This window comes from Coregonus clupeaformis, chromosome 34, assembly GCF_020615455.1.
Source record: "Coregonus clupeaformis isolate EN_2021a chromosome 34, ASM2061545v1, whole genome shotgun sequence".
Taxonomy (NCBI): Eukaryota; Metazoa; Chordata; class Actinopteri; order Salmoniformes; family Salmonidae; genus Coregonus; species Coregonus clupeaformis.
Window position 1 is genome coordinate 23,002,340 of NC_059225.1, and position 13,763 is coordinate 23,016,102.

General features: G+C 40.3%; 1 protein-coding gene across 1 annotated transcript in view; it reads right to left on the reverse strand.

Moving 5' to 3' along the window:
- Positions 1–16: 16 nt before the first annotated feature.
- Positions 17–13,763, reverse strand: part of LOC121549545 (serine/threonine-protein kinase H1-like) — a 40,169-nt gene continuing 26,422 nt past the window's right edge. Inside the window, exons 4-5 of the mRNA XM_045210325.1 lie at positions 1,301–1,766; positions 17–33 (exon numbers count right to left, since the gene is read on the reverse strand). Coding sequence (XP_045066260.1) covers positions 17–33; positions 1,301–1,766 — 483 coding nt within the window. The remainder of the gene's footprint in view (positions 34–1,300; positions 1,767–13,763) is intronic.

A 13,763-nucleotide genomic window follows, 5' to 3' on the forward strand; every position in this document is an offset into this window, starting at 1 on the left:
TTAAGGATGCATTCATTCACCCAGGGTGCTCACCTTGTGGACAAATAATACAGAACATTATATATCATCAAAACATGGTGATGAAAAATGTTCATTTGATTAAACACTTTTGTTGCATTAACTTGTTGGATTAACATACAGTGTATTTCACCTTAGGTCAGAATTGGAGGAAGGGGAGAGGGAGGAGGTGGGGGGCGAGAAAGGATGTAGAAACTACGAAAACAAACATCCAGGTGTCAGGCAGATTAGTTTTCATATTTACAACCATTCACTGGTGTAAAGTGGTGATGTAGTGAGGCCTTTCCACACAAATAGGCTATATGTTACATCTGACTCCATCCTTGGACCCGCATCAGTGATAAGGACCCATTGTCCTCTATAGGTTTTACTATCACCTCTCCTCTCCAAAGTGGAAACTAGCCAAGTAAGTTGAGTCCCTAATGGCACCCTATTCCCTTTATAGTGCACTGCTTTTGACCAGGGCCTATAGGGGTCTGGTCAAAAGTAGTGCACAATTTAGGGAATAGAGTGCCATTTTGCACGCAGTCAAGTCATCTTCAACTGAGAACATGAATCACCAAGATTAATACAAAACACAAAAAATCATTCATATAATTTGTGATGATGCCAGATGAAATGGAGCAATTATTCTTCCCATCCTATTTGCATTTTAATGCACTTTCAAACTTTGATTAGATTTTTGTTTTCCTCTCCGCATAGGCTACTCCTAGAACGTTTTTGATTTGAAATAAAGTTTTCAGGTACTCAATGTAAATATTGATGATGGTTTATTACACTGTTACATGGCAGGGTGTTTCAAGAGATAGTGTACCACTGCCTGTCAAGCCTCATCCCCCAGAGTTTCACTCATACTTATTTACTTAACCCTTTTCGTTCCTGAAAGAAAATAGGGCCTGTACTAGAGTTTCACTTATACTACACCTTAAAAACGATCTGATGTTTTGCCTATTCTTTAAGGCAAAGACTGATCATCTCTGTTGGGGTTGGAGATGGTAGACTCTGACCCTCATATCAGTCTGTGTGGTGTGTTTGTGAGTAACCAAGTGTTGAGGGAGCCTGAGAGGGATCAGAGCGTTATAGCTGAGCATGGGTCTGTAACTAAGACATAGTGGCAGCAACAGAACAGGTTAAAGTCTCAGCCTGACCCACAGTCACCACTGGTCAAAAGTAGTGCACTAAATAGGGAATAGGGTGTCATTTGGGAGACGCTCTGATGTCTGCAGCCGTAAGACAGCAGGCTTAGCCTGAACAGCTGTTGTGCTGCTGATGTTAGCCTGACTGTGACTGGGTTTTTGGCAGGGCGACCCTGGCTGGGTGGTGGTGGTGGAGCCCGCTGGCTGAACCTGCTCAGGGGGCTTCTGGGGCTTGGTGGGCCTCAGAGACTGGGTCGTGTCCTGGTTCCCTGGCTGTCGTCTCTGGTTCTGGGTGGAGGGTCTCTGGGTCTGCTTCCTCTCCAGCAGCTCTTTCTCCCACTGGTGCGTAGATCGACTGTGGCTGGCCCCGGAGCCTGTGCTGCTGGGGCATCGGGAGGATGACGAGGAGGAGGGTACGGAGGCCCGAGACACCCGTCGCCGGAGGTTCTGGGAGATGGAGCGGTGCAGGTTGGTCATGGAGGAGGAGCTTGCCGACATAGTGACCACCCAGGGGTGGTGGAGGGCCTGGATGGCGGTGAGGCGAGATGAAGGGTCCACCCCTAGGAGGCGCTCGATGAAGTCCTTAGCCAGGTTGGACACAGAGGGCCAGGGCTTTGATGGGAAGAGGAGAGAGAGGTAATCATTCACACTATGTATACAGTAATATGACTTGCAGTACAGGCTTAGACCTGTTATACAGGCTAGAAACGAATAGTTAGCTATCATAATAGTTAGCTATCTGTCTGAATGCTCTTATTACTGTAAGTAGGACTTACCTCAACTAATTTACTATAAACTCCACTGCTCACATAAATTGATGTAGTTCTGTCCTTGAGCTGTTCTTGTCAATTAATGTTCTATATTATGTAATGCTTCCTGTTTTGTGTGGACCTGAGGAAGAGTAGCTGCTGCTTTCGCAACAGCTAATGGGAATCCCCTTTAAAATACCAGATGGTATATTGTACTGCATTTCTAAAATAGCAGAGTCCATTCTCACTATCCCCTAGATTCCCTTAAAGTCTAACAGCCCCTTGAATCGGTGAATCTAGTATCTAAATACTAGATTGGAAGACGACAGAATATATTCAAAGTCCTGTTCAATCAAAATTGACCCCAACTTCCAGGTATATATCCTAAACTACCCTTATTCCCTTTATAGTGCACTACATATGGGACACACAGACCAATATTTAATTAAATAGGCCTCTAAGACTGTGTTCCCTGACCTCTGCTGCCCAATACCCAGGAAGAAATAGAAAGCACAGCTAAATGTCACTGGCTAAATGGACCGGTCTTCGCTGAATGACTTTGAAACCTGAATATGACAGAACTGGATTTAGGTCTATGTGGGAATGGGTCCTAGGACATTTTTTTAATGTACATTAGCTTCACAAAACAACCCTGCTTCACACCACATCTATGGGGTCTTTCAGTTCATTGTTAATTCAAATATCGAATTATTCCCCTTTGTATTGAATAAAATGACACTCATGAATAGACTGTCATCAACATGCAGTGTCTTTCAATAAAGAATGTATAATCCCTTTAATAAATCATAATCCTTTTATTATTCTGTCATAAAGACAATGATCCTCGTAATCAAGTTGTTCTTAACAGTAACCCAAATTGTGCTAAAAAAGCTTGATGTGTACTGTGACTTTGTGACCTTTGTGTCACTTCTCCACATTCACAGGTGCAGCTGGCACTAATGCAATTGTTTTGGTATTAGACCATATAGTATGCTTAGCATCGGCTTGACAACAGTGACAGGTTAAATCAATATTAATAATACATACAGTGAGGGAAAAAAGTATTTGATCCCCTGCTGATTTTGTACATTTGCCCACTTACAAAGAAATGATCAGTGTATAATGTTAATGGTAGGTTTATTTGAACAGTGAGAGACAGAATAACAACAACAAGATCCAGAAAAACGCATGTAACATTTTTTATAAATTGATTTGCATTTTAATGAGGGAAATAAGTATTTGACCCCCTCTCAATCAGAAAGATTTCTGGCTCCCAGGTGTCTTTTATTCAGGTAACGAGCTGAGATTAGGAGCACACTCTTAAAGGGAGTGGTCCTAATCTCAGCTTGTTACCTGTATAAAAGACACCTGTCCACAGAAGCAATCAATCAATCAGATTCCAAACTCTCCACCATGGCCAAGACCAAAGAGCTCTCCAAGGATGTCAGGGCCAAGAGTGTAGACCTACACAAGGCTGGAATGGGCTACAAGACCATCGCCAAGCAGCTTGGTGAGAAGTTGACAACAGTTGGTGCGATTATTTGCAAATGGAAGAAACACAAAATAACTGTCAATCTCCTTCAGCCTGGGGCTCCATGCAAGATCTCACCTCGTGGAGTTGCAATGATCATGAGAACGGTGAGGAATCAGCCCAGAACTACACGGGAGGATCTTGTCAATGATCTCAAGGCAGCTGGGACCATAGTCACCAAGAAAACAATTGGTAACACACTACGCCGTGAAGGACTGAAATCCTGCAGTGCCCGCAAGGTCCCCCTGCTCAAGAAAACACATATACATGCCCGTCTGAAGTTTGCCAATGAACATCTGAATGATTCAGAGGAGAACTGGGTGAAAGTGTTGTGGTCAGATGAGACCAAAATGTAGCTCTTTGGCATCAACTCAACTCGCCGTGTTTGGAGGAGGAGGAATGCTGCCTATGACTCCAAGAACACCATCCCCACCGTCAAACATGGAGGTGGAAACATTATGCTTTGGGGGTGTTTTTCTGCTAAGGGGACAGGACAACTTCACCGCATCAAAGGGACGATGGACGGGGCCATGTACCGTCAAATCTTGGGTGAGAATCTCCTTCCCTCAGCCAGGGCATTGAAAATGGGTCGTGGATGGGTATTCCAGCATGACAACGACCCAAAACACACGGCCAAGGCAACAAAGGAGTGGCTCAAGAAGAAGCACATTAAGGTCCTGGAGTGGCCTAGCCAGTCTCCAGACCTTAATCCCATAGAAAATCTGTGGAGGGAGCTGAAGGTTCGAGTTGCCAAACGTCAGCCTCGAAACCTTAATGACTTGGAGAAGATCTGCAAAGAGGAGTGGGACAAAATCCCTCCTGAGATGTATGCAAACCTGGTGGCCAACTACAAGAAACGTCTGACCTCTGTGATTGCCAACAAGGGTTTTGCCACCAAGTACTAAGTCATGTTTTGCAGAGGGGTCAAATACTTATTTCCCTCATTAAAATGCAAATCAATGTATAACATTTTTGACATGCGTTTTTCTTGATTTTTTTGTTGTTATTCTGTCTCTCACTGTTCAAATAAAATTATACACTGATCATTTCTTTGTCAGTGGGCAAACGTACAAAATCAGCAGGGGATCAAATACTTTTTTCCCTCAAGTACAAGATCTACCTGTTGCCTTAACAAGCAAGACAGACAAACTCATATCAATGTCATTCAACAAAGAAAATAATGTCATAAACCAAAAAATAAGAACTAATTTACTTCTGATAGATGAATTTGTATTTTTAAGGTAATGACTAAAGGATTTCACCCCAATACTGTATAAATGTGTAAACTGTGTTAGAGTTATAAGAAAATAGAACCACTAACAGGGAAGATGTTAGAAACTGTTGGAGATGAGCATTCCATAGTAAGACTATCCTACCGATCCTTGACTTCGGCGATGTCATTTACAAAATAGCCTCCAACACTCTACTCAACAAATTGGATGTAGTCTATCACAGTGCCATCCGTTTTGTCTCCAAAGCCCCATACACTACCCACCACTGTGACCTGTACGCTCTTGTTGGCTGGTCCTCATTACATGTTCGTTGTCAAACCCACTGGCTCCAGGCCATCTATAAATCACTGCTAGGCAAATCCCAGTCTTATCTTAGCTCATTGGTCACCATAGCAACACCCACCCGTAGTCTGCGCTCCAGCAGGTATATCTCACTGGTCATCCCCAAAGCCAACACCTCCTTTGGCCGCCATTCCTTCCAGTTCTCTGCTGCCAATGACTGGAACAAACTGCAAAAATCTCTGAAGCTGGAGACTCTTATCTCCATCACTAACTTTAAGCGTCAGTTGTCAGAGCAGCTTACCGATCACTGCACCTGTACACAGCCTTTCTGAAATTAGCCCACCCAACTACCTCATCCCCATATTGTTATTTATTTTGCTAATTTGCACCCCAGTATCTCTATTTGCACATCATTTTTTGCACATCTATCATTCCAGTATTATACAAAATTGTAACTATTTTGCACTATGGCCTATTTATTACCTTACCTCCATAACTTACTACATTCGCACACACTGTATATATATTTTCTGTTGTATTTTTGACTTTATGTTTTGTTTACCCCATATGTAACTCTGTGTTGTTGTTTTTATCGCACTGCTTTGCTTTATCTTGGCCAGGTCGCAGTTGTAAATGAGAACTTGTTCTCAACTGGCTTACCTGGTTAAATAAAGGTGAAATATTTTTTAAAAAAATTAAAAGGGGACCTAGGAACTGCTGAACTAAAACATTCCATACTGTGGAAAGTCACAGGCCGCCTAAAGGTGGGCGGAATAAAGTTCCTTTGTGTGAAGGCATATAAAAAGGATGTGTGTGTTTTTAGCGCCAGAGCGCTCTCTGAATAAAATTGCTGATCCATTGCAGACTGGAGAATTTGTTTAATTCCTAATTAACTAGAGTCTTACAACCTCTGGGAATTATTCAAAGCTTGAGTATTAGAGATAGAAATTCTCGTGACAATTGGTCCTTCGAGCCGGATCTCAATACCCGTTTTCTGTCGTTCCGGGGGACACCGAAAACCATGCACGGACGGATGATACATCCGTATAGACAAAGACCTGGCCTCTGATATTGGGGGTTCTTTACAGGCCGGTGGCAAAACTGTTAGATGACAGAAATGGTGACGAGATCACAAAAATGGATATCCCATCTGCAAGGATAAGGTCAGTAATTTTTATTAAACAGGAAGGGAGATAATTATCATCGTGTGAGATACATTAAACAAGTCAAGGATTATTTGCCGTAACTCTATCCGTTTCATGAAACTGGAGCCTTACAAACTCCGGGTTACCGATAGTGTTAACTAATAATCATTAGGTTGTATACGTGTGAGACCTAATGATCCATCGAAAATCGCGATAATTAATTGTTTCAAGGAAGGAATATACGATAAAATGTATAACACATAACAGTCATCAACTAATTTGAGACCTAATAATTCATTAAAAGTCATAAAATCATTTGACACCTAATAAGTAATTAAAAGTGATAAAATAATTATTCAAGATTCTAAATATAAGTTATCTAATTCGAATACGTGTGAGACCTAGTAATTTGTTAATAGGCATAAAATAATTGTACAAAATACTCAGTAGAGAATAGCAGAGGAGTTTAGCTACCATGGGAATTAAATCCTCAAAGGAGGTCCTGGAATTAACTGGGGATGAGAGGTATATGGAGTATCCAAATGGAGAAAGGGCAAGCCCAATCTTGCATTAGGAGAAGGAGAATTAATAGTATGTGGACATTCATTTACTAATGGAGTTGTTATCAGGAGGGGTATGAGAAATCCTGTTGGAGGAACAGGTCACGTGTACGGGGTTAATCATATGACGTCAACACATTGTATTTTGGACAAGCTCTTAGGGGTTATTACATTTGGGAAATGTAGAAGTAATATAGGATTATGGTAAAATTGACCATAGTGAGATATCAAACGTGCTAGGGTGAACATTCCAAATCTGGCCACTTTTATAGAAGAAAATATTCCTGTAGGTTATACGAATATTGATTGTGTGTTGGGAAATAGCGGTGTGTGAATGTGATATGAGAGTCGTGTGAAAATGAGAATAAGGTTATCGAAAGTTTGGAGAATAAGCTGTTGAGATAATGATATATTGGGGGGTGTACAACACTGCCTGGCATAGAATAGTGTAAGAACAGTGAATAGTGACCAGTCTATAGGATTCTGGGAGATTCTATGACTGAGGGGAGGGGTCTAGGTAGTAAAGTGATAAGTGCTGGCTTGCGCGCCCAACCACGTAGACGTACGGAGGGGGGGTGGGAGACAGCACATAAATCATGTGATAGTTTTTATAATTCTTAATCCTATTTCTATCTATCATTTCGGAGCAGAGGTAATATAGTAAGGGAATTTTAGTAACAACTCACTTATTCAACAAGAATAGTGGGGGGAGTAAAATAATTATTTTTGTGTTGCCGAATGAGTTGATAGTTTAAAAACTACTGAGAATACAGTTATAATGTGGACTATTGAATTGAAAAATTGATATTAATTAAATGTATGCTTGTCAACTATAGCAAGTATTTATTTATTAATTAGAGCCTAATCAGAAGGGACAGTTACATACATTTAATAGTGGAGAGGGCTATTATGGGTTACGTTAGGTGTACGAGGATCAATGGTTGTTGTGGAGAAGGAAGTCATAGGGGGTTGAATGTTTGGTATGAAAGGGCTAGCTAGTTAGTGTTGCGAACTAGTGACGTTTAGAGTGGTGACGTAACTTGCTATGCGACATGGAAGTAGTTGTTTACCTTGCTTTGCAAGGATCGCAGATTTTGTGGAGCAACGGGTAACGGTGTTTCGATGGTGAATGTTGTGGATGTGTGTAGAGGGTTCCTGGATCAAACACAGGTAGGGACAGAAAGCAAAACTTTTACATTGATGCTATTGACCTAGATCACTAGGTAAATTGATAACATGATACGGGAGAGATTTTCTTTCCAACACATAGCGGATGGTAGAACATAGTAATTAAAGTTGCATTGATGTGAATAGATGTTTTGTTTATTTTGACTATAATTTTAAAATAATTTGTCATCTGTTAAAGTACCGTTATATGGAAAGTTAGCAATAGAGAATAATAGATATTGTAGAGGGTTTTTCTGTGTTACAAAGTAAGTAAGTTAAGTGGGTGATGAGACATGTTGAATTAATGTTGAATTGGATTGTTTAATAAGACTGGTATTAAAACAATTATTTATATTTAGGGGAATGAAAATATATTATTAGGTAGTAGTGCTTTGTGGAGACAATGTACTAATGACATGATTACGTAAGAGGGTGAAAGGAAGTAGTGATAAGTGGGCTATATTGACATATGTAGGAAGCATTGGGATGATATGAAGAACATGTCTAGATAGTTGAATATGGAACGTTATTTGATAATTCGTAATTATTATTATTACAGTATATCGTTTGTTTAAACAACAGTGAGTTATGCAGACAGTTCATTAGTTCTAAAAACGATAATCTGTTTATGAAATGTTGAACAATGGGAGATAGTTGTTACTATTAGGCTTATGAAGAAGTAAACATTTTTTGTATGTTATGAAGTTATTAAACAATAGGTTTATATTTTAAAACATCAATGCAACAGGTTGTGATGATTAAAGTACTAGAAAGGGGTTATAGGTTTATAGTAGAAGGTGTAGTGAACTTAATGAAACATGGTATTATCTAGTGTCTTCTGAGTGGGATTTTTTTTTCTCCAGATTGATGGAAGTCTCCTATAGTATTATGTTAAGGGGAGAGTAGGAGACAAAGTTTCAAACAAATGTTTTTAATAGATGCATGGGATAAAATAGCAAGGCTTACTTATGCGGAGTAAGGGATTATATTGGCTAATGAATGAAATATTACATTTAAAGGGGGGAAAAATTCCTAGTACGCTCTGCCTCAGGCCATCAATTTATAGAGTGATTATCAGCTCCTGTGACTTTACAACATGAAAATTCAAGAGGAGAAGTATGCATATCCGTACTGATATCAAGCCTATGTCCAGTTAATCTACTAGGAAGAGATGCTATGACTCAGTTGAACGTAGCTGAAACACAGACTGAGAGGGGTATGAAGGCATATGTGGTACGGGATAACATGGTAGTGAGCGGGGAGGGAGAGCCAGGCTATAACCAGGAATTTGGGAAAGTTTGAACATCAGGAAGGAAGCCACATTTTAATTTATGTAGATCATATTCTATTGGCTAATCCCACTCAAGAGGGATGTAAGAAAAATACACTCCAATTGTTAACCTTTATGGCAGAACAGGGACACAAAGTTAGCAAAAGGAAACTTCTCTGGCAGAGCGAGGTAATTTACGTAGGACATACCATAACTCAGGAGGGGCAAACGTTAAACTCATCCAGATGATTCTGAACTGAATGAAAGTCAAATTTAGCCGCCATAATGGACAAAAGAAGTAGGCGGAGCGATAAAGAAGCAAGGGGCAGTCTCTAAAGAAAGGATATGGCATAAGAATAATTTAACAATATTACCTAAGTGATTGTTTAGAGATGTGGCAATATTGACACATGGGCAGAGCCATGTGTCAACAGGGGGGATGATGGTAGATGGTAGGATTAAAGATAACTAGACGGAGGAGAGGACTAAATATTTAAATAAATAAAAATGTATTTGGATACAGTCTAGAAAGAAAATGCTAATATGAACGGTATGATTTTTATTTTTTTTATCTTTATTTTAACAGGGAAAAACAGACTGAGACCTGGATCTCTTTTACGGCTGTGCCCTGTGTAAACATGTTGACATGTACAGTTTTAGACATACAGACAAGAACATTTCAAACATACAAAACAAAAACACAATTCAACAGAAACAATCACAGACAACATCATATTGATCCTCCATAACATTTTTTAAATGGGCAAGGGACACCAGAGTGTCTAACTTAAGTTGGATCTGCAGTTTGTTCCATAAATAAGGTGCAAAGGAACTGAAGGCAGTCCTACCCAACTCTGTGGAGACCACAGAAGTCTCTAATGTAATCCACATCTGTGATCTGGTTTTAAAATTAGTATATCTAGTGGGAATTAATGATGATATATATGGAGGTAGTTTTAAAATAAGTGCTTTATAAATAAACAAGAGAGCATGTTGCTCTCGCCTCACAGATAGAGAGGCCCAACCCACATGTTGATATAGGATACAGTGATGAGTTTTGTAACTATCACCCGTGATAAACCTGAGTGCACAATGGTAAATAGCATCCAGTGGTTTTAATGTGTTTGCCGATGCATGCATATAGATAATATCACCATAATCTAAAACGGACATAAAAGTAGCCTGCACAATTTGTTCTCTATTTACGGAGGACAGACAAGCCCTGTTTCTGTAAAGGAACCCTATCTTGAATTTGAGCTTTTTTCCCAATTCAGTAACATGTTTTTTAAAAGAAAGCCTATCATCTAACCATAACCCTAATTATTTTTATGCAGAGACCTGTTTAATTTGAGTACCATCCAAGCTAGTGATTACAAAAGTGTTTCTAATTGAGAGTTTAGACCTAGAAAAAAACATGACATTTGTTTTCTTAGCGTTTAAAACAAGTTTAAGCTGTAAAAGAGACCCCTGTAGTATCCTAAAATCAGACTCCAACTGCATTAAAGCTTGGTCCGCTGTTGGAGCAATAGAGTACATCACTCTGTCATCTGCATATAAATGGAATTTACAATATCTGACATCATCACCAATGTTGTTTATATAAAGTGATAACAATAGTGGGCCAATTACTGAACCCTGAGGGACCCCTTTAGGTAACTGTAAGGGGTCAGACTTGACCCCGTCGACCATGACGGCCTGAGTTCTATCTTTAAGATAGTCATAAAACCATCGACAGGCATCAGTGCCCAGTCCTATAGATGACAGCTTACTCAAAAGGATAGCATGGTCTACAGTGTCAAAAGCTTTTGACAAATCTACAAACAACGCAGCACAGTGCTTTCTATCATCTAAGGCATTTGCAATATAATTTACAACAAGCATAGTGGCCGATGTGGTACTGTGTTTAGATCTAAAACCAGATTGATTGGGGCTAAAAATACTGTTAACAGTAAGAAAAGATTGTAACTGTTTGTTGACTATAGATTCTAGGATCTTTGCCAGACAAGGGAGCCTAGAGATGGGTCGATAGTTATCCAAATCACTACCGTCACCTCCCTTATGTAATGGCAGAACAAAAGCTGCTTTCCACACCTTAGGGATATTTCCTGTGCTTAATGTTAGATTAAAAAATGTGTGTCACCTGAACCAGCAATGATAGGTGCAGCACACTTAAGTAAGTACGGGTCTAAATTGTCAGCGCCTAAGGATTTCTTAGTATCAATGGCACACAGGGCAGCTAGAACCTCTGCTTCAGTTATTTTCTGGAAACTAAAAACAGAGTTACCATTTTTCAGAGTAACGGTTGAAAAGCAAGACGAAAAATCAACTAACTGGCCAGTACCACAATGGCCACTTTTCTTTTCAAATAAAAAACCAGCAGAGATGAAATGCTTATTAAAAGCATCACAAATATCATTTTTTTCACTTAGAATACAGGAGTCTGAGATAATTTACTTAGGAAGAGAAACAGCAGAATTCCCCCGTTTCAGTGAATTAACGGTTTTCCAGAATTTTGCAGGATCTCCTGCAGAATCTGTCATAGCATTAAGGAAGTAATTTGATTTTGCCTTTTTGACAGCTGCAGTACATTTATTTCTCAATTGCCTAAAAAACAGCCAATCAGCTGGAGTACCTGTTTTCCTCGCCATGGCCCAATTAGAGAGGGGTTAAGGAAAACACACAGGAGCAGGAAGAAATTGGGTACAATGTCTACCGATAGTATTAATGACGATCAGGATAACTCCAGATAAAGAAGGGTTATTGCCATTTGAGAAAGTATTTGGTAGACCATACAGAATGCCCGAGTTAGGAGGACCAGAGCAGGCGGAGATAGAAACTGAGAACATCCTAGTCGAACACATGAGAAGGTTGTTTATTAACCACACCCGTATGTCAAAGGTTTTGTGCCCCACAGGTGAACTAAAGGAGAAGGTGACCCACTCTATCCAACTAGGTGACTGGTGTGGATCCAGTCCCTAAAGAAGAAAGACTGGAAGCAGCCCTGTTGGGAAGGGCCCTATCAGGTTACAGTGGGGGAAAAAAGTATTTAGTCAGCCACCAATTGTGCAAGTTCTCCCACTTAAAAAGATGAGAGAGGCCTGTAATTTTCATCATAGGTACACGTCAACTATGACAGACAAAATGAGAAAAAAAATCCAGAAAATCACATTGTAGGATTTTTAATGAATTTATTTTCAAATTATGGTGGAAAATAAGTATTTGGTCACCTACAAACAAGCAAGATTTCTGGCTCTCACAGACCTGTAACTTCTTCTTTAAGAGGCTCCTCTGTCCTCCACTCGTTACCTGTATTAATGGCACCTGTTTGAACTTGTTATCAGTATAAAAGACACCTGTCCACAACCTCAAACAGTCACACTCCAAACTCCACTATGGCCAAGACCAAAGAGCTGTCAAAGGACACCTGAAACACAATTGTAGACCTGCACCAGGCTGGGAAGACTGAATCTGCAATAGGTAAGCAGCTTGGTTTGAAGAAATCAACTGTGGGAGCAATTATTAGGAAATGGAAGACATACAAGACTACTGATAATCTCCCTCGATCTGGGGCTCCACGCAAGATCTCACCCCGTGGGGTCAAAATGATCACAAGAACGGTGAGCAAAAATCCAAGAACCACACGGGGGGACCTAGTGAATGACCTGCAGAGAGCTGGGACCAAAGTAACAAAGCCTACCATCAGTAACACACTACGCCGCCAGGGACTCAAATCCTGCAGTGCCAGACGTGTCCCCTGCTTAAGCCAGTACATGTCCAGGCCCGTCTGAAGTTTGCTAGAGTGCATTTGGATGATCCAGAAGAGGATTGGGAGAATGTCATTATGGTCAGATGAAACCAAAATATAACTTTTTGGTAAAAACTCAACTGTCGTGTTTGGAGGACAAAGAATGCTGAGTTGCATCCAAAGAACACCATACCTACTGTGAAGCATGGGGGTGGAAACATCATGCTTTGGGGCTGTTTTTTCTGCAAAGGGACCAGGACGACTGATCCGTGTAAAGGAAAGAATGAATGGGGCCATGTATCGTGAGATTTTGAGGAAAACCTCCTTCCATCAGCAAGGGCATTGAAGATGAAACGTGGCTGGGTCTTTCAGCATGACAATGATCCCAAACACACTGCCTGGGCAACGAAGGAGTGGCTTTGTAAGAAGCATTTCAAGGTCCTGGAGTGGCTTAGCCAGTCTCCAGATCTCAACCCCATAGAAAATCTTTGGGAGGGTTGAAAGTCTGTGTTGCCCAGCGACAGCCCCAAAACATCACTGCTCTAGAGGAGATCTGCATGGAGGAATGGGCCAAAATACCAGCAACAGTGTGTGAAAACCTTGTGAAGACTTACAGAAAACGTTTGACCTGTGTCATTGCCAACAAAGGTTATATAACAAAGTATTGAGAAACTTTTGTTATTGACCAAATACTTATTTTCCACCATAATTTGCAAATAAATTCATTAAAAATCCTACAATGTGATTTTCTGGGAAAAAAAATATAATTTTGTCTGTCATAGTTGACGTGTACCTATGATGAAAATTACAGGCCTCTCTCATCTTCTTAAGTGGGAGAACTTGCACAATTGGTGGCTGACTAAATACTTTTTTCCCCCACTGTATATTGGTCACCGCCTTTGCCATTAGAATAGCAGAAAGAGCAACC